General features: G+C 33.4%; 1 protein-coding gene across 3 annotated transcripts in view; it reads left to right on the top strand.

The window, feature by feature from the left end:
• Positions 1 to 23,247, top strand: part of LOC150110190 (nuclear pore complex protein Nup93-like) — a 314,507-nt gene that overhangs the window by 178,608 nt on the left and 112,652 nt on the right. For all 3 annotated transcript variants that reach the window (XM_090392052.1, XM_090392041.1, XM_090392034.1), the window contains exon 14: positions 5,708 to 5,892. In XM_090392052.1, coding sequence (XP_090248178.1) covers positions 5,708 to 5,892 — 185 coding nt within the window. The remainder of the gene's footprint in view (positions 1 to 5,707; positions 5,893 to 23,247) is intronic.

Here is a 23,247-nt window from a genome sequence, read left to right as displayed (position 1 = left end):
TCATTATTACAATATTATGAGATCTTATATTTCTCTCTTCTAAGCACTTTGCTATATCAATCCATCTATATCTTGGTCTTCTTCTAGGTCTTTTTCATGTCATCCTGGCAAAGAACACTTATTTAGCTAATCTTTTCTCTCCCATTCTGTTTAAGTGGCCATACCACTTGAAATTAGCTCTTGCTAACACAATTCTGAATGCTAACAATGTTAGCATTCAGGAACTTCATTGCTGACACATTCTAGAATGTTAACAATGTTAGCATTTCGGGAATGTGTTAAAGTGAAGTTCCTTCCTAATATCCTCATTTTTAATGTGATACTGCCGTCTGTTTAGTCCCCTAATCTTTCTTGTGACTCTCATATCTGTGGTCTCCAGTCATTGATCAATAGTTTTATTTCTAAGCTCTCAGATCCATAAGTTAAAATTGGTTTGAACATGATCTTGTATACAGTAGTTTAGTGTTTTGACTAATCTTGCCATTCTTACATATAAATTTATTCAGTTGACTTCCTACCCTACCAGCTTTACTAATTCTGTCTATTTCCAAATTTATTTTGTCATCTTTACATCAAGATCCTTACCATTCCTCAACCATTAATGAACTTTTCAAAATTGCAAACTGTATAAGTGATAGATGTCATTCTTTTCATTTAGTTTTAGATGTTTTTACATTTTTCCTTTCTATCAGCACTTTCTGATGACTGCCAGGAAGAAAAAGAAAAAGCAGTGAAGCATATAGGTGTTGTCTTGATTAAATAAATTGACAAGAATATTCCCAATATCATGATACATTACTTTTTGTTGTGAAAGAATCAGTTTAGTTTTTTTAATGGATTCATGTTTACCATCAGAAATAAGACTTGCTTACACTGTGAAGAAGTCAATGGACCTATTATAATCATATTAGTGCCTTCTTTTCAATCTTCACCTGCACCCGAGGCACAGGGGCGCAGGTGAGGTTTGAGAAGAAGTTTCTTGACATTCTTCTTGAAGAGTAACAGGCTGTAGTTGTATTTCATGAGGAAAGCTGTTCCAGAGGACAGAGGTAGATAGAATAATAATAAGAAGAAGAGCAGCTTTGATCTATTGCATTTGCACTAAAGAGGGAATGCTGTGCAGTTGTTGCTTATATTTTAACAGGCCTAACAAAATGATACCTAATCACAGAGTTTCATGTAGACCAAAGGATGGCAGTTTGTTTAGTGGGCCTCAATTCCAAGCATAGTCAAAAACTCAATAAGAGCAATATCAATGGGTGTTGTAGTGGGCTGAGGTCAGCACACCTTGAGTGGTGGAATCTGTACTGGTGGTTACTGATTAATTGGTTGACCTCTTGGTTGTGGAACAGTTGATTATTAATGACTTTCTCTATTATTTTGGAGAAGACTGAGGTGATGGTGATAAGTCAGTAGTTTGAAGATAGAATCCCTTTTTTTTGGAATAGGCTGGATATATATATATATATATATATATATATATATATATATATATAGGGGATACAGGAGAGTTGTTAGCAGTATTTGAGTACAACTGGAGAGCCCATAAGACACTAGTTCCAAGTTATGTTTTAGTGTCCAATATCTATTACTAATGATATCTATTTTGTAAGCATTGAAAAGTCATAAAGACAATTTAGTATACTATTATAAATTTGGCTCGCAGCTCACATGGAAACCATTGGTCAACATTTTGTGTGTGTGTGTATCTTTGAACCTTGAATCAATTATTTTCAAATCGATCACACTTTCTTTGTAATCACTTTCAAAACTCAAGATAAATATGCATACATGCACACACACAATTCTCAATGTTAAGATCAGTGGTACACAGTATATTGGTTCCAGAAAAAACTGTGTAAATGAAAGCCGTGTAAAAAAGAATACAGTGCATATGAAAAAATAAATGAATGATTCCAGATGTGAAAATCTGATACAAACAATAAGTTGTTTTCAAACAAAACATATAAAAAGCATTGAATAAAACTAATTAATATTAATGGAATATTTTTTATTTTAAATACTTATTTAAAGTATATACATATGTATCTTTCTTAAAGAAAATAGTGTGTCACTAAAAAAACAGAAATTCAAGAAGTCCCAAATGCACCGTGCATATGGTTATTAGTTAAATTTTATTCACCGTCGTTTTGACAGTATTTGCGTGAGATGAATTAAATCACTTCCATCACTTCAAACTTTGGCTGTCCTGCTCATACTGCAATGCTGAAATGCTTTCTTCAATAAAAGAAACTAAATTAGCACTAATTTCCAATAATTCTGAAGGTAGGTTTTTTCACCATGAACTCTGTAATTGTTGAGATCCTGTTTTGACTAGATCTTTGTATCTGAATATCTGAAAATAATCAATAATTAATTTTACTAATTTGATAGTATACATACAAAACTTCAAAATTTAATACATGCTTGTATAACTATTTCATGAACAAGACTTAAAGATTTTGAATTGTAAACAAGAAATGATGGTTTAGCAAACAGCTTAACTTCAAATCCAAGCAGCTTTATATAAGCAGGCCTCCTGTAACGGACCAACTTAACTTCGAGGAATTAGCATAGCACCCTTCTGCTTTCAGGAACCAACAACAAGTGAATATAATGGATCATCTATCGGCTTAACTTTGGGGAATCGTAATTAAAAAAATCGATTTTTTGGGGGCTCCCCAGAATTCAAGTTTAAGTACATATGTACTGTTCTAGGAAATGATAATTATAATGGAAATATCCTTTTTAACAAAACTGAATTTAAAAATAAATGCCATTTGAACTGTGTTAAATCAAAATATACCGTGTAAAACTAGAATTGCTTTTGTTTTCTAACCATATTATTCTGAAATCATGTAAAAAATAGCTGTGTAAAAAGAGAATTAGCTGTATATATATATTTATCCTAAGTTTTGAAAGTGATTACAAAGAAAATGTGGCCAATTTTGAAAATAATTGATTCAAGGGCATAAAAATACCACTGATCGATCTCTTATTAATCCAGAATCAGTTCTCTTGCCATAGCATTTTTTTTAAAATACTTTTTTTAAGGGAAGAGATCTTTTTTGACTCTACATATTAAGGAGATTGTGCAATAACATTTAATGAGATTTAAAGAGATATTGTAGGGTGTTTGGCAAATTTTTAATTAAATTGGTGACCACAAATTTCTTTCAAAGCTGAAAATTGCTTCCAGGCAAAGCTAGTATCTACTGTTTATCTCCCTCCAAATTCTGAAATGCTGACCTATGGCTTGTTTTATTATTTCTCAATGCTTGATTTTTTACAATCCAACAGTAAAGTCATCTTCCCTTTTTTGGTTCCACTGACCAAGCTGAAAGAAATAGTTTTTATGTGACCCCCCCCCCCCCCCCCCATGAAAGTGTTAGCCTGTAGTGCATTAATCTAATAGGTGGACTAATGATTAGATCTGAAATTTTTCTTAGTGGTATCATTGTGACAGTTATATTGTGCCTGATATTTATAATGTAAAAGTGAGAATGAGTGGGTAGGGCACTGAAGATGCTCTTTGACAAAGCTAAGATAGTTTGAATGGTTCAAATATTTGCACTGAATTCATCAATGGAAAAAAAAAATATTAGTATGAAATTCATTCCTCATTTTTACTTTTAATTCTTAACCCTTATTTAATCTCTGTTCTTTGAGAAGCGCATGATACAAGAGAAGAATCAAGCTTATTGTAATAATTTTTTTATTTCTGCCTAGTATTAAGCCTAGTTACAAGCAAATTACCAGCACATCCCAAACGATTTTTTTAGGTTCAGAAACAGTAAAATTTTAGCCATACTTTCTGCCAGTGGTATTGGCCATAACTTTTATCTAACTGTGCTTTTCTCCTCCTTGCACTTTTGATGATTTTCTTGTTACTACAGAAAAAGCCATTCTCCTGTTTTCTCTTACTTTTATTTTAATTCTTACATTGATGAACTTGCTAAATGTCCTACCCTTCTAGACATGCACTCTGAGGCTTCTGTAGTGAAAATAAAAAGAGTAGTTAGACAAGATTGTATCCTTTCACCAAATCTATTTAATATCTATAGTGAGACAGTGATGAAAAAAATTGAAAAATAAAAAATAGGAATTAGTATCAATGATATAAAATACAACAATCTTAGATATGCTGATGATACCATTCTAATAGCAGAAAACCGAAATAAATTAATCATACTGCAGCTACTAATCGAAGAAGATAAAGAATTTGGATTAGATATAAATACAAAAAAGACCAAATTTATGAAAATCTCAAAAGAAAACAGATCCGAGCCAGATATATTCATAAACAATATGAAAATTGAACATACAACAGAATACAAATATTTAGGCACCTACTTTACTGTAAATGAAATAAAAAATAAAGAAATAAAAATAAGAACAGCCATAGCTAAAGATACCTTCTGGAAAAATAAAGATCTGCTCAGAAGTTCTGTGGGTATCGAGACAAAGAAAAGAATGATAAGAACATAGTGTGGCCTGTTTTAACATATGGAAGTGAGACCTGGATATTCAAGAAGAGAGAGAGTAAGACAACAGATAATGGCCTTTGAAATGTGATGCTATAGGAGAGCTCTGAAAATCTCATGGACAGAACATGTAACAAATACAGATGCCCTACAGGGAATGAAAACACAGAGATCTTTATTACAGGAAATGATCCAGAGAAAGATGAGAATGGCAGAACATGTACTGAGAGGTTCAGTAGGACAGAGGATACTAACAGTTTTAGAAGGAAAAATTATGGGAAAAGGATCAAGAGGCAAAAAATGGACATTGCTTAAAGATATAAGATCATGGACAGGATCACATGGCTATGCAGAAACAAAAATGAAAGCCACCAACAGAGAGAACTAGAAGGACATGGTGCTGCACCCTCTCACTTTTTTAATTTATTTAATTTTTTCACTGAGAAATCTAAGTAATACTCATTTCATATTGATATCCAGTAAAGAAATGTGTGGTGCTGTGGATATACTTGGCAGATATTTTACAACTGACTTTCATTCAAATAGACTGCACACTGATAATTAAGAGACATTATATTGACTTCATAGTTTTGGAGCATTACCAAACAAACCTTCAACTACTGGTACAAATTATAAATCTATCTAATCAGAGAACATTCTCAGGTCTGAGATAGTGATCCTAGGTGGTCACTAAAAATTCTGGACTCATTACAGCAAAGGAGAGTAATTAAATTGATTATCAATTCATTTCTTGTTGATATTATTTTGTTCTTATTTTTAGTTTTAATGAAATGAAAATAGCACAATTAAATAATTAAACACAGGTCTAATAGTTCCAATATTTTATCTCCATCACAAATACAATATAAAAATTGCAATGGCATGCACAAAACTTATTTTCTTATTACTTATTCACTTCTTTAAAATGGTTCTCACATAATAGAAATGTTCTCAATGATACAGCACTATTAATCATTTTATGTAACTCCTATTGAATTATTGGGACATATCATTGAGATTAAAAAAATAATAAGAGGTAAGGGCTTGGGCAAGGATTATTTGTTGTTGAGTTCTGACTATAAGTTTATTTGTTTATATAGGGTGTTAATCTTATGTAATATTTGTGGTGTATTTATATTTAGAGTTTAACTGATATCTCTGAAGTTTGGTTTAAAATATATTCTTTATAATCACAGTTTATAAGTATGTAATTTTATTTACAGAGCTGTTTGCTGCATATTGGGATCATGTGATATTAATGATGATCATTCAGAAGTAGCTGATAAGACGGATGATTACCTTTGGTTGAAATTATGTCAAATCCAGGTAGATGAAGAAGAAGAATCTGTCACTAAACATGATAGAATAACACTTTCTCATTTTCAGACTCTTCTCTTGGATGAATATGGTAATTATTTTCCTATTCATCATTTCAGGTAGAGATTTGCTAGAAAATTGCACTGGCAGTATTACTTCATTATTTCAACTATAGTGAAGCATTTATTAGTGTTTTAAAATAATAATAATCATTAAAAAAACCTGTATAGTTTATCATTTGGAATAACTTGAAATGTTCTCAGGTAAACTTGACCTTGTTATGCACTCATGACAGTCATCATCATCGTCAATTTCCTGATATATATCCCCCCCCCCCAAGGGGTGTTCAGGTTACAATGACAGCATTACATTATTATTAATCTGCAATCCACAATTTTTCTCCAAATTAGTCTTGACTTGTAAGCACTCCTATATTGCCACATTTAACATTTCATTCTTCTAAGGCAGTTCTAACTGAATCAATACACCTAGACCTTGGTCTTCTTCTTCTGGGTCTCTTTCCTGCCATCTTGGCATCAAACACTTGTTTTGCTAACCTTCCCTCATCCATTCTATTTAAGTGGTCAAACCACCATAGATTAGCTCTGCTGACACATTCTTGAATGCTAATAATGTCAAGTCTCTTTCTAATATCTTCATTTTTAATATAATTCTGCCATTGGTGCCATTAGTTCACTCTCCCAATTTTTCTCAGAACCCTCTTTTCTGTGGTCTCTAGTCTTTGATCAAGTGCTTTATTTCTAACCCAACTCTCAGATCCATAACTTAAAACTGGTTTGAACACTATCTTGTATACTGCTAGTTTGGTATTTGGGCAATTTCTCTATTATTCTATATAAATTTATTCAGCTGGCGACTCACCATACCAGCTTTCCTTATTCTGTTGTTTATTTTCAGATTTAACCTGCCGGCCTAGTTGGCTGAGTGGTTAGCATATATCTGTTCTCCAGCCAAAAGGCTGTGGGTTTGAATCCTGCCATGGGCATGGATGTTTGTGATTGCCTGTTAAAATGCTAGTGGTGGTGGTGGTGTTGGCCTGTAGATGGCATTGATGACGATGATGATGGTGGTAGTTGCTGTTCGTAGGAGTTATTGGATTGAGTGGTAGAGACCAAGTTAGGGAGTGGATGTCCTCCCTCAATGAGTCATTGGACTCCTTGGAGGTGTCACGTAATAATAATAATAATAATAATCTTCACCAAAAACACTGCCAAAATAACTGAAATATTTTATTGTTCTATAGGATCACATCACCATTCAGAATGCAGTTGAAGTTTTCTATGTTCCTGTCTATTTTCATAGTTATGGTATTTTTATTGGTCTGATTTTCATGCCAAATCTATTATAACTGCTATTGAATTTAGTTCAATAACAGTTGTAGAGAATACTGGGGACTTGAGTACATCATCTGCATAAAGCTAAGTTTGACATCTCCAATTCTAATATCAGACCTAATGCCACTTTTTTTATAATATGATCCAAATAGATGATGAATAAGAGTGGAGATAACATGCATCCTTGTCTTAACCCCTGATTTTACATCAAACCATCTCTCTATATTTCCTTCAGTTTGAACTGCTGACTGACAACTTAAATATTGACTGTGGATTGCTCTGTATAATGTTCCATTCACCCCATATAATTGTAGTGTTTTGAAAAGCTTTTCTCTGGGCACCTTGTCATATGCTTTTCCAGCTCAACAAAACTTAAGTTCTGATCCTTGTCATATTCCCATGATTTCTCAACTATTTGTCTTAAAGTGAAAATCTGATCTTTTTTATTTTTCAGAACAAGAGGTTTAGAACAACCTCTATTTGTTCTGAACCCTGCTTGTTCTTCTCCAAGTTTCTTTTCCACAATTTTCTCAACCTCTTTTCAAGTATGCTTGCATAAATCTTACCTGAAACACTCAGTAGAGAAACTCCTCACATTCAGCTTTATTCCCTTTTGATAGATGGTACTATGAGAACTCTACTCCAATCATTGGGAATTCGACCTTCTGTCCAGGCCCTCTAAATTATGTAGTGTAGCTACTGAAAAATTTTTATACCTCCATATTGAATTTCTGGTCGAATATCATCTACTCCTGCTGCCTTTCCACATTTCAATTTTTTGACAACTTTTTTTTTTTTTTTTTTACTTAAAGTATTGATATATACTCCTCTTTGTCCTCTTGAAAGTTTTCTAGTATGGTTCTGTCACTGCTTGGTTCATTTAAGTCTTTCAAAGTAATTTCTCCAGACATTTAGGATATCCTTATTTTAGCGTGTCACCTTTATCATCTTTGATTCCTTTTATAGTACTCTTTCCTCCATTTCTATGTTTCAATATCCTCCAGAACATTTTGCCACCTTCCTGATATTTATTTTCCATACTCTTACCAAAGTCTTCCCATTACTTTTGTTTAGCTACTTTTACACATAACTTAGCTCACATTTTTCTCTGTAATCTTTTAGGGAATTTGCTGACTTATTTGGTAGAAACTTTTTGTATACTTTCTTCTTTTCAAAGGCTGCTTACTTTAACTTCTTGTGTCCACCATGGTATTCTTATTTTTCTATCCTTGCATACAACTTCACCACATACCTCTCTAACCAAATCAATTGTCTCTTTCAGAGTTTGCCACTGAGACTCCAAGGTTTGGTTCTTGTTTTCAAACTGCTGTAAATTTTCTTCAATAATGTTTGCATAGTTGTCTACAATTTACCTGTAAAAGCTGCTCAACTTTAATTGTTTTTAAAACTTTCTTATATACTGTTCTTTTCAAGGTGATATTCATTTTTATCCTACTTAGTACTAAGTAATGGTCACTTCCAATTTCAAATCCTCTGTACACTCTTGTATTCTGAACAAGCATGAAGATATCAGCTATGATGTAGTCAATGAGGCTTTTCTTATTTCTTGTGTCTTCTCCCCATGTGAACTTGTGCACATTCTTTCTGTTGAAACGTGGTGTTAGTAATGACTAGTCTGTGTTCTGAGCAGAAGTCCAGCAAATACCTATCATTATTATTAGCTTTGCCCTTTTCTTCAAATTTTCCCAAAATGTTCCTATATGCCTGGTGAGATTCATTTCCTGCTCTACTGTTCAGGTCTCCAACAATGATCACTTTTTCCATTTTCTTTATGTCAGCTGCCTGTTCTAATGACTAAAAAAAAAACTCCTCCACTTCTTCCTTAGAAGAAGAAAACCTTCTGTGGGACCATAGGCACAAATAAGTTTCATTGTCCATTTCCACATTTTGAAGTTTGCCCACATAACTACTTGAAACTGCTTTCCTATCAAGAAGTTTATCTTCAGGTTTGATGTTGAATACTATCACTATTCCTTCCTTTCCTTGATCATTATTGCTTGAAAATAGCATCCTAAACTTATCATTTATACCAAAAGTTCTATTTATAAGGAAATGTTCTATTTATAAGGAAATAGAACTTTTGCAAGTTCTATTTCCTTTCCATTAATACCCCTTATATGCATGGTTCCTATCTTCAGTTCTGATGTTGGGTTTATTGTTCTTCTTCTAAATATTGAGTTGGAACTTGTTCCAGTAGCTGATTTTTCACTGTTTGTCTGAGTTCCCTAACAAAAACAGCAGGAGCCTTGTTTAACCAGGCAATTCCCCAGCTGGCATGAAGTCTCATCATGTTGTACAATCATATGACATTTGTGGTTTAAGCCAATAAAAATGTGCAATTTGGTAAGTTTGGTCAATTTGCCAGCCCATCATTCGTTCAGAACCCAATAAATCCATATTAACAGGGCACACCATGTGAAGGTGAGGGTTGGACATTAGGTCAGAATCCCCAGTTGGTTCTCCACATTCCTGAAAGGCAATGTGGATGTCTCCTTCCAGTTATTTGGCTTTGACCATTTAAGTAACCCCTCCCCCTCTTATTTTTATCTTTCTCATAATGCATAGCAATATATACATCTGAAAGGTTATAATTAAGAAAGGATACAAATAAGAATATAATTTGAATAAAATAATTTTTTTTAACCAAGCAAAAAAATTCTAAACTGTTATTTATAATTTAGAATTATATTAACTTTTACAAATAACTTAGCCTTTAATAAACATTTCATCGCAGAGAGGAAATTAAGTTATGTAGCTCCCAGTGTGAGATAATAAACAAAAAGCTACCCCTATTTAACAACCTGTATTTTAATTAGTTATTAATTAAAATTTTTAATGTGAAAGAGTCAAAGACATATCTGGATAATAACATGAAGATCTGGATGATGATGATATGTAGGACAAAGTTTAAAAATTAACTGAAAAATGATGTGAGATTGAGAAATACAAAATAAGAGAATTGTGTAGGATTGTTGATGATAAAATTAAATATTACAAGCAAATATAAATAAATTAATAAATATATTTATATATTGAGAAAAATTGGAGGTGCTGCAGTTCCGCAGTGCCTATGCATGAGCCGCCCCTGTTTATAAGATCAAAGCTAATTGCTCAATGACAGTCATTATGGCAGGAAGCTTTGACAAACAAATTACACCACATTAAGTCTGAAATTAAGCATTGATATACTAGTCAATATAGAATGAGAGAGGGAGTTGTTCATGCTAGGCTCCACATATGTCAGTCATCATGCACATTCTTATTTATTTACTGAGTGGCTGATGATTCAAATGTGTGACAAATGCAATACCTGTTTTACTCTTTGTCATATTCTGGTGAAGTGCCAACACTTTACACAAGAGAGGGGTGAAATTTTTACCTCTCTCTCCAAGCCATATACTCTTAGGCAGATGCTATCGGACTCAGACAGATTACGTTTTTTAACCTTTTACAAAGAATTAATTTGAACAAATACATTTGACTGCAAATTATTTATATGTAGATCCTGCATTGCTTAACTTAATTTTTGTACATGCATATTGTTTACTTTGTCTTTGACTTTTTATATACTGCTGTAACCTTTGCTGTAATTTTATTTATATGTAGATGGTGATTGCTTGATTTATTTTTTTGTACATGCATATTGTTTACTAGTTTCTTTGACTGTTTGTGTACTGCTGTAAACTTTGACCCTTGTGTATTACTATAACCTTTGCTGTAATTTTTTTATATGTAGATATTGCATTGCTTAACTTAATTTTTATGCATACATATTATTTATAATTTATCTTTGACTATTTATGTATTACTGTAACCTTTGACCTTGCTATAACCTTTGCTATAGCAAGGGTTATGTGACTTTTGCTGTTCTTGTGCCAGTAAATCATAAACTAACCAACCAACCTATAAGAAATAAGAGAAAAGTGTAGAAAGCAGAATGAAATGTTATTTTAATCACTATGCTAACTCTACTGAAGACATTCTCCCATTGGATTATTTCTACTATTATCCTTCCATGGACTGTATTTCTCAAAGTATTTACTTCATTTATGTAGAACAGCATTATCTTCACTCTTTGTATTACCATTATGGACTAATTTCTTTCATAGTATCCTTCTCTTTATTTCTAAACTTTGCTTTCTCAGCAGCACTTTGCACCTTCATGATGTTTATCTTCTTTATTCTTAAAAAAAAATTTTTTTTAGCTTCTTTTGCACATAACTTTCTTACATTTTTCTCTTTATTCTCTAAGAGGACATAATAATGGGAACTTCTTATGATGTATTTGTTTCATGAACTATTTCTTTAATTTCCTGTACCTACTATGGAGTTGTTATTTTTCTCTTTCTGTAGGAAACTTCATTGTATTTGCATAGCTAAGTAGTAGTCAGTGAATGGTACTAAGGATGGACAGTAAACTGAGGTGTAGGAATAAATTTATTAATGTTTAGTTTGCAGACCTACAAATTATGCTCTTAGAGAAATGGCCAGGAGTGGTTCACATAATGGCATTATACATGCACGACCTAGTATCCCACAATGCACTGCATACTAAGGCAATTAGGCTATTGTTTGTTTTATTTTTGATGTTTTCATATATTATTTTGTTTGATGATACATGTGTGTTTGTGTATTTTTTATCTCTTTTTACAGTCTGGAATCCCTGCTCTGGAGACCAAAAATGGAACTTTTTCAAGCCACTTCAAGTCTTCATTAAGCAGGGTGGTGGCGTCACACTAGGCAATAAAATTCATCCCCTGCTTAAAGACAACTACAAACATCTGTTCTCATAGCAGGATTTCAACCTGCAGCCTGTTAGTTGAAGAGCAGATATGCTAACCACTTGGTCAACCAGCCAAGAATTGGGAGCAGTATACAAAACAATTTAAACTAAGTTTAACATATAGATCTGTGTATTGTGTTAGAAATAATTTCAAAACCTTTGATCAAATATTGAAGATTCTAGATAGGAGAGTCCTTTGGAAAATTAAGATGTGAACAGGTAGCACCAATGGCAGAACTATAGGAACATTGAACATATCAGAAAAAATGTAATATAAACTTGGTGTTTTTTTTTTGGGGGGGGGGTGAGGAATACCAAGATATTGATATCCTGATTCAGTTAGAGATGCTCCAGAAGTAGAAAAGTAAGATCTGATCAAATCAGACAGAGACTTCACAAATTATTGTTTGGAAACTAGTCATGAAAAAGACATGGTCATCATGATTAAGATTCAGAGAATTAAAAGGTTCTGAAGATCAGAAAAGAATAAAAACATCTGATGAATGACCTTCACTTTAGTCCATTGAATCCTGTAATTGGTGAGGTTAACATATAGAAAAGTATTTTCCACTTTCATCTTACTTAACAACCATGAAAATTCAAACAAAGAGAAGTTGATGTGGTGGCAGGAGAGGATGCAAACCTTCATAATGTCGTTTTCATCTTATTGTCGCTATTCAGAATATACTTATGCTGCTTAACACAAACTTCACTATTAGCTTCTTTGATCATACTTATTTTGGTTTTCCCAGTTAAACATGCACAACAGACCTGACTTCTTTAATTTCAAAGTAGCATTTCTGCACATATTTACTCAGTAGCATCTCCTCTTTTTTTTTTGTTATTCTTTGAGTTAAAAATCTCTTTGATCTTATATTACTAAATTAGTTTCTACATCTGTCACTCTCCTGATATCATCCATTCTCTATTCTTTTTTCCTTCTTTAAGTGTTAACTTTGAATCCATCTTGTATAATAGTGATATCATTCAAGTTTAATGTTCATGATTCCAAAAGTGTTTTGCTTTTCTTTCTGGCTTAGCTTTTTTGTGGAGCATATTTGAATCTCACTGTGGCATGAAAATTTTGCATAACATGCAACATCTTGTCATTAGGTCACATTCCAGCAGTAGCTCTGGTCCAAGTTATTGGAGAAGAGCTACTGCTACCAAGCAGGCCCCCAGGTGGCAGATAGGGGAAATGGCCATCAGAAATGGTGGTTAGCTGTGAATACCCAATAGGCAATCCCAGACCAAAGCGGGTATGTCTTAAGGCCCTAAGATGGCAGCCCCATCACCAGTCTAGTCTGCGGATGGTTGGTAACCAGCACAGCTGACAAATTCTTATACTCGCAAATTTTAAGGAATAAAAACCTGACAGCCCAAACAGATAATGAAATGGAATTGGAAAAAAGGACTATGAACTGGATACAGGTCAGAACAGTAAACATAAGAGGCATCAATCACAAGATCGATCACAAAAGTCATAACAGAAATGAGAACTTCAGGACTACAGTTTAATATACAGTGGAGTAGCCAACAAAAAATGAGCAGCTGCAGATATAGATAATCATGATAAGTAATAAATAGAAAGACAAAATTGAATCATATAACTGGATCTCTGAAAGAATAATAGCAGCTAGACTTAAATAAGAAATTTATTACAGTCATAGGAATATATGCACCTGAAGAAGGGGAAAAAATCTAAAACAGAAGAATTTTATAAAAACCTCCAAAATGAAATTCAGAACACAAATAAACAAAATTAGCCTTGCTAACACATTCCTGGATGCTAACAGTGTCAAGTTCTTTCCTAATATCCTCACTTTTATTATGATATTGCCTTTGATGCATCTGTTCATTCACCCCAAAATCTTTCTCAGGACTCTCATATCTGGGGTCTCTAGTCTTTGGTCAAGTGTTTTATTTCTAACCCAGCTCTCAGATCCATAAGTTAAAATTGGCTTCAGCATTGTATTGTATACATCTAATTTAGTGTTTTGACTAATTTCTCTCTTATTCCATATAAATTTATTCAGTTGACTTCCAACCATACCAGCTTTGTTGATTCTGTTCTTCACTAAAAATTGTGCCTAAGTGTTTTACTTGTTCTACAGGTTCTCCATTCATAACACAGTTGATATTTTCAATGTTTCTGCTGATATTCATTGTTTTTGTCTTGTTATTGCTGATTTTCATACCAAAATTTATTTCAACAATTTTGGTTGGTTCCAAGGTTTGGTTCCTGTTCTCAAACTATTTCATTTTTTCTTGAATAATGTTTATGTATTTTTGTCTACAGTTCACATCTGAGAGCTGTTCAACTTTTATTTGCTTCCAAACTCTCTTACATGTTCTTTTCAATATGAAATTCAATTTTATCCTGCTCAAGACTAAATGGTTATCAGTTCCAATTTTAAATTCTCTGTACATTCTAGTGTCCTGCACCAGTGAGAAAACATCCCTATCAACAATAATATAGTCAACGATACTTTCCTTATTCCTTGCCTCCTCTTCCCTCCATGTGAATTTGTGCACATTTTTATGTTGGAACATGGTGTTAGTAATAACCAGTCCATGCCCTGAACAGAAATCCAACAGGTATTTGCCATTATTATTAGCTTTGCTGTTTTCTCCAAATTTTCCCAAAATATTTTTGTATGTCTGACAATCATTTCCTACTCTGCTGTTTAGATCCCCAACAAGGAGCAACTTTTTATTTTTCATTGTCAGTCACTTTCTCTAAAGTTTCAAAAAATTTCTCCGCTTCCACCTTTGTAGAACCTTCTGTGGGACCATAGGCACATATAAGTTTCATTGTTCAGTTTGTCCCATTCTCATAATTGCCCATATTACTCTATTATTATTGATATTGCATGCCATTCAAGAAAATTAGCCTCATATTTGGTATTGAATACTATAGCTATCCCTTCATTTCCTTTATTGTGATTGCCTGAATATAACATTTTGTATTTATTGCTCAGAAAGATCTCGCCAGTTTTTGTCATTTTTGTTTCAGTCACTCCTATTATGTCGATCTGGTATTTATCAATTCCTCAGCTAGCTACATTTCTTTGCCATTCAGTCTTCTTATGTCGATAGCACCGATCTCGGACTCTAGTGATGTTAAGTTGTGGTGTGTTTCAGGATTTGTTCCGGTAACTGACTTTTGCTGTTCGCCCCGGTTTCCTGGTGGAAACAACAAGGGCCTTGTTTAACCAAGCAATGCCTCATCCGGCATGAAATTCTCCTGTGTTGTACCATCATTTTATTGAAATAAAACAAATAAGTCAAGAAACAAATGAAGAACCAATACAGTTTAATGATCTAAAGAAAATATTGGAAAAACTAAAAAATAAGAAAGCTACAGAAGATGGGATAAATTCAAAAGTATACAAATGCAGCACTAAACCATTTCAATTATGATTAATTAAATTCCTAAAGAGAATATGGGAAGAAGGAAACATCCCACAAGAATGGAAGCAGTAGTCATAAACATATTGAAAAAAGGAAACAAAGGATTGTAGAAACTATAGAGGAATATCCCTATTAAATACGTGCTATAAAATATACCTAGCTGTAATTGAAAGTAAATGAACACCATTGGCCATGGAAAGTATTGGAGAACAATGCAGCTTTAGGAAAGGAAGATCCCACATTTGCACTCAAACAAATTATAGAAAAAAAGAATAGAATTTAACCTGCCAACATGTATGACCTTCCTGGATTATGATAACGCATATGATCAAATTAACAGATCAAAATTAATTAATATACTATGTGAAAACTACCAAAGCAATAGCAAATATAATGGAAGAAAGCTATATTAGAATTAAAATTAATAATGAAATAACCAAAAAAATTAAAACCAGTAGAGGTCTCATTCAAGGAAGTGGATTATCACCAATATTCAACACTCATTCAAGGAAGTGGATAATCACCAATATTCTTCAATATATATGTATATATATATATATATTATTATTATTATTATTATTATTATTATTAGAATGCAGGTTTACTCTGTTATCATATTGTTAAATATTTAATGACTGAACACAGAGGATTTCAAAATCAAAACTTTAATAGATCACATGACTAATTTCGTCAGAAAGCAGACTTCCTCAGGTGTAACAGCATAAAATGCAATGCTTTTATGATCTTTCTGTTTTATATATTTTTATGCTGTTACACTTAACGAAGTCGACTTTCCGACGAAACTAGTCGTGATCTATTAAAGTTTGGATTTTAAAATCCTCAGCATTGTCATTAAATATTTAACAGTAATACACACACACACACACTGGGGAACGCCCCCCCACCCTGCAGGACCCTGCAGGAAGCTTCCAAAACTTCGTTCATTACTTTGCAAATATAAACAGAAACATCTTCCTACTCAGTTTCCAGGAGTCTACAAGATTTTATGTGATTGCGGAAAGCCATATTATGGACAGACTGCTAAATCCATCCTTCTACGTTTGGATGAACACCGTAGAGATATCTCCTATAACAGGACTAGAGCTAGCGCTCTCTCTAGCAACGTTCTCTTTTCTGCTAACTCAGACGAAGGCCGCCAGCACATTGTAAACTGGACTCAAACTGCTAATATCCATGTGTGCTACGATGAACTGGAAAGAAAGATTGTTGAATCAAGAGAAATTTCTCTAGATTCCTCTCATATCAACAACAGCCTAAGTTACAATCTCTCGGACGCACACGTTGCTTCTGTTCAGTACTGGTGCACTCGCGACAGCGCGTAGTATTCGTTTGTATGGAACTCATACTTGCATTTTTTCAAACATGCTACTGTTTTTCACTTGTTCTGTTAGTACAATGTTAAGTCTCTGTAGTTTTTTATATACTTCTTTGAGTATGATACCTGATGATGTTCTTGTAACGAAACTAGTAAACTAGTAGTATCTTGTTAAATATATCTTGCCATCTTTTCTCTCGGTAATAGTCATTAAACTTATTTTATATATATATATATATATATATATATATATATATATATATCCACATATCCACACACGCTGCCATCAAAACAACTCAGAAACACAAGACAATCCAAAAGGTTATGTCACCTTACCATATATCAGCTCGCTCTCCACGAAACTAAGAAGAATTTTAAGAAAGTTCAACATAAAAACCTGTTTCTCTACTCTCCCTAAACTAAGATCGATTTTAAGCAAATACAAACAAGTTCACAACCAACTACAATTCCCAGGAGTGTACAAAATCACATGTGACTACGGGAAACAATACTATGGCCAAACTGAAAAATCCATCCTCTATGTCTGGAAGAACACCAGAGAGAGACATTGCCTACAAAAGAACTAGAGCAAGTGCCCTGTCAAGCCATTTACTGTTTTCAGTAAACACAAATGATGAAGGCCGTCAACATGAGATAAACTGGACAACAACCTCAAACCTTCATATATGCCATGACGAGGTAGAGCGACACATAGTCGAGTCTAAGGAAATTGTTATGGACCCTCATCACATAAATAATAACCTTAGCTATAATCTACCGGACTCTTTCAGTTCTTCTATCCGTTATTGGCACACATGTGAAATCAGACACACACAGCTACTTAACAGTAGAACTTCAATGCGCACTGTAGCTACAATTCAAAGCTAACTAAATTTTAAAATAGTTGTTTTATAGTGATACGATGTTTCTTATAGTGTTTACTTGCTTTCTATGTTCCCACGCCTGAAGAAGTCGGAAAATCCGATGAAACATGTTGCGTTTTGAATAAATTTAATTGCTATTCTAGCCTCGGTTATAGTCAATATATATAAATATGAACATATGTATGTATGTATACAGGTAACCCTCGTATAACGTGGGTGCTAGGTTCCATAGAAATAGCTCGTTATATAAATCGTTATGCAAGACTCAGATTACATAGAAAAAGTAGGGTTAGGTTCCGAAATCATCTTTTCTTTCTCTTTTTTTTTTTTCTTTTCTTTTTTTTTTTTAAGATTATATAAATCGTCATATTCTATATGGTCGCTTAAACAGAATGGGCGAGGAAACATTAGCAAAACAAGTGTTCTTTGCCAGGTTGGCAGGAAAACGACCCAGAGGAAGACCAAGATATAGGTGGATTGATACAGTACAATGTGCCTTAGACGATAGAAATATAAGATCTCATAATGATAATATTGGAGTCTTGACGAGTAATAGACTGATTTGGAGGAAAATTGTAGATTTTCCTCCAAATTGTAGAATTAAGTTAGTAATGATGTAAATTTTTCATGTAGTACTATCATATCCTGTACACCCCTTGAGGGTACATGTCAGTAATTTTGATGGTGATGATTATATAAACAATGACATATCCAACAAAAATATTTTTTTATTTAATTCAGATAATTCATGTAAGTTAAGAAAACATATAAACTATGAAACAAATACATAGTATAAAATTATAAATTGTAAGTAAACTTGCATATAATGCATAAATGTTTTATACAAAACAAAATAAACTATATTTTAATCATCATCACTGTCTTCAAAACTAACATTTCGTAGATGTTCTTTATTTACCAGTGGGTGGACGTTGTCATCACTTGAAATTTCGTGGACATCATTTGTATAATTCTCATTGCATGCTTAAGCTGATTTAGTTATCAAGAAATCAGTAATAAGACCTTCCTTACCACTATTCTGCAATTTTTTTTATTAAGTTCATAATATGGAGCTAAACAAATATTCATTTGTCTCGTGAATTTTCCAGAGCGCTCCATTGAGAGATCATGATCCATGAAATAACTTTCTTACCTAGTTCAATCCTTCTGCTAATTTCTTTAACGGATTCATCATAATCAGAATCTTCAGCTGAATTTTCAACGCCATTTGGTTCGACGCCAGCTATTAATTGTACCAGTTCCCCCTCATTTAAATTTATTTCCCTGTCAATTAATTCACTAATTTTGTTTTCAACCATATCATCATTACTATAAAAATAATTTTTTTTACATGAAAAAAAAAAAAAGCATTACATATTGTATGCAACTCACCAATATAGAAAATGATGGTACAACATCACAAAATTTCAAAGGGAGTGTCACCCGGTTAAACAAGGCCCCCCCCGTTGTTTTTGCCAGGGAACCAGGGCGAACAGCGAAAAGTCAGCTACTGGAACAAATCTGAAAACAAACCCCAACTCAACATCACCAGAGTTAAAGATCGGTACTATCAACATAAGCCTGAATGGCAAAGAAATGGAGCTAGCTGAGGAATTAGATAAGTACCAGATCGACATAATAGGGGTGACTGAAACAAAAAAAGACAAAAACTGGCGAGATCTTTCTGAACAATAAATACAAAATGTTATATTCAGGAAATGACAATCAAGGAAAATAAGGAGTAGCCATAGTATTCAACACAAAATATGACGCTAATCTTCTTGAATGGCATGTAATCTCAAGTAGAGTGATGTGGGCAAATATCAGAATGGGGAATTGGGCAAAGAGACTTATTTGTGCCTATGATTCCACAGAAGATTCTACTAGGTAGAAGAGGAGGAATTTTTTGAGGCTTTAGAGAAAGCAACTGACACAATGAAAAAGGAAAAGTTGGTCCTTGTTGGGGATCTAAATAGCAGAGTAGGAAATGATTGTCAGACATACAAAAATATTTTGGGAAAATTTGGAGAAAAGGGCAAAGCTAATGGCAAATACCTGTTGGATTTCTGCTCAGGACATGGACTGGTTATTACTAACACCATGTTCCAACATAAAAATGTGCACAAATTCACATGGAGAGAAGAGGCAAGGAATAAGAAAAGTCTCATTGACTATGTTATTGTTGATAGTGATGTTTTCTCTCTGGTGCAGGACACCAGAGTGTACAGAGGATTTGAAATTGGAAGCAATCACTATTTAGTCCTGAGCAGGATAAAATTGAATTTCATATTGAAAAGAATAAAATGTAAGAAAGATTTAAAGCGAATAAAAGTTGAGCAGCTCTCAGATGTGAGCTGTAGACTAAAATACACAAACATGATTGAAGAAAAAATGAAAGAGTTTGAGAACAGGAACCCAGCCTTGAAGAAAATCCTGATTAATTCAGCCAGAGAGGCATGTGGTGAGGTTGTCTACAAAGATAGAAAAATCGGAACTCCATGGTGGACATAGGAAGTTACAGAGGCAGTGAAGGAAAAGAAGAAAGCATATCAAAAGTTCCTGGCAAATAAGTACAGCCACTGTACTTTTTTTTTTACAGTGCAGCCACTGTAAAAAACACTGAACAGGCATACAGTCAAGAATACATATCCATACTTGAAGTAAAAAAAGCCATCAAAGGCTTGAAATGTGGAAAGACAGCAGGAGTAGATGATATTCGACCAGAAATGCTGAAGTATTGTGGTATAAAATTCTTACAGTGGCTGCACTGCATAGTTCAGAAAGCCTGGACAGAGGGACGAATTCCCGATGATTGGAGTAGAGCTCTAATAGTACCAATATATAAAAAGAGAAATAAAATTGAATGTGAGAATTACAGAGGTATTTCCCTACTGAGTGTTCTGGGCAAGATCTATGCAAGTATACTTGAGAAACGGGTGAGAAGAATTGTTTAAGAAAAGCTTGGTGAAGAAAAAGCTGGATTCCGACCAAATTGAGGCTGTCAGAATCAGATCTTCACTTTACAACAAATAGTTGAGAAAGCGTGTGAATATAACAAAGATTGGTATTTAAGTTTTGTCGATCTGAAAAAGGCATATGACAAGGTTCCAAGAGAGAAGCTATTCAATATGCCACAGTTATATGGTGTCAATGGGGCATTATATCAAGCAATACTTAGTATTTATTTGAGTTGTAAGTCAGTAGTTAGAATTGAAGGAAGTACAGGAAGATGGTTTAATGTTAAATCTGGTGTCAGATAAGGATGTACATTATCTATATGGATCACATTATGAAGGAAAGTAGTATATAAACATGATATCAGAATTGGAGATGTTAATGTCAGCTCTTTGCTTTATGCAGACGATGTTATACTTCTAAATAAATCCGCTGCAAGTTTGCAAGATTCCCTGACTTAATTGAATAACTGTTCTAATAGATATAGTATGAAAGTCAGCATTAAAAAGAAAAAGACAATAAAAATAGGTTAAATTGTTGAAAATGTCAAATCTGTTGTGAATGGGGAACCTGTGGAATAATTAAAACATTTCAGCTACTTAGGCATGATTTTTAGTGAAGATGGTAAATTAAATATGGAAATAAACAACAGAATCAACAAAGCTGTATGGTAGGAAGTCACTTCATTTTTAGTGAAGATGGTAAATTAAATATGGAAATAAACAATAGAATCAACAGAGCTGGTATGGTAGGAAGTCAAGTCAATAAATTCATATGGAATAAGGGAGAAATTAGTCGGAACACTAAATTAGCTGTATACAAGACAGTGTTAACTTATGGATCTGAGAGCTGGGTGAGAACTAAAACACTTGACCAAAGACTAGAGACCGCAGATATGAGAGTCCTGAGAAAGATTAGAGGCGTGAACAGATGGCATCAATGGCTATGTCATATTAAAAACGAGAATATTAGGAAAGAACTTGACATTGTTGGCATCCAGGAATGTATTAGCAGAACTAATCTCATGTATATGGTCACTTAAACAGAATGGGCGAGGAAAGATTAGCAAAACAAGTGTTCTCTGCCAGGTTGGCATCAAGACCACCCAGAGGAAGACCTAGATATAGGTGGATTGATACAGTAAAAAGTGCCTTAAACGATAGAAATATAAGATCTGATAATGCTGGTGTCTTGACTAGTAACAGACTGATTTGGAGGAAAATTGTAGATAGGAAATTAGTAATGATGTAAATTTTTCATGTAGTGCAATCATATCCTATACACCCGTTGAGGGTACATGTCAGGAATTTGATGATGATGATGATGATGATGCAACTCACCAAAAAATAAAGTGCTCAGCTTGAGATTAACACACTTATGATTTTTAATGCACTTTTTTAATGCAGCAGAAAATGAAGACAATTTTCAACAATAAACACTTATATGGTAAGAAATTGACGTACATGCGTGCTAAAGGGTATTTTCTGTAATATAAATTTGCTTCTTATAACTAAATGCATGATGCAGCAGATGCAAGTTTAACGAAGATAAAATTTGATTTTTAAGTCTATTTATAAGATATATTTTTAAGATTTTTAAAAATATATGAAAAGATAAAGGGTTACTACAGTTTGTAGACCGTGTTGTGTAAGTACCGCGTTCAACAAGGGTTACTGCTATTTTAGGCCACGTTGTATAAGTACCGCGTTATACGAGGGTTACCTGTGTCTGTATGTATGTATATATATATATATATATATATATATGTGTGTGTATATATGTGTGTATATATATATATATATATATATATGGAAAAAATTTCAAGAGAGTGGTGGAAAAACAAAGAATTAACCAGCCTTTTGTATATGCTGATCAAGTTAGTTTTGCTGAAAATGAAGACCGATTACAGAAAAATCTATGTTTTGAACAAAACACTAGAACAGTATGACATGAAAATCCCAATAAATAAAACAAAATCAATAGCATTTCAAGGTAAAGAAATTAAGATGCAAACTAGTCATCCACAACAAAGTAATAGAACAAGGGAACAAATTTAAATATCTAGGAAGTTACATAAGTCCCAATGGAGAAATTGACATTGCATATAAAAAGCAAAAATTCCTAGCAACTTTTAACAGGCACTTCAGTAAACAGATGTCTAGAACAACTCAGATAAAACTGCATAAAATAATATCCAAACCAATTTTGAAGTATGGCAGCTAAACATGGACTTGGAGAGAACGAGATAAAAAACAAGTGGAAGCTGCAGAAATGAAGTTCCTAAGAACTACTTTTAGGATATAAAAGAAAAGACAAGAAATAAGAAAACAATTATCCATAATTAACATAGAAGACATCACAAACTGTAGAAAGAACTGGGAGAACCATGTAGAAAGAATGAATGAGGATAGATGGCCAAATATTAAACCAAAGGGACACTGATTAAAAGGAAGATGGACAGAAGATTTTTTAAACCCTTGAAAACATTACCAACAATCGCCTAATATAGGAAGCCAAGAAGAACAACAGCATTCCGGTAATTGAGCTGGAAAGTTTTATTATATGCACAACAGCTTCAGTTATGTTAAGTTCATATTTGACCTGTCAGCAGTTGTATCTTTAATAATTTTTGTTGAGCTGCTCTTTGAGGCGTCACTGTTCTTCACTGATTTTTATGAGAGAGTGGGAGTAGAGTAGG

This window comes from Typopeltis vanoorti, chromosome 1 (genome assembly GCF_054136105.1).
Source record: "Typopeltis vanoorti isolate ZY-2024b chromosome 1, IOZ_Tvanoo_1.0, whole genome shotgun sequence".
In the NCBI taxonomy this organism is placed as follows: domain Eukaryota; kingdom Metazoa; phylum Arthropoda; class Arachnida; order Uropygi; family Thelyphonidae; genus Typopeltis; species Typopeltis vanoorti.
This window is presented reverse-complemented; position numbering and strand designations above follow the sequence as displayed.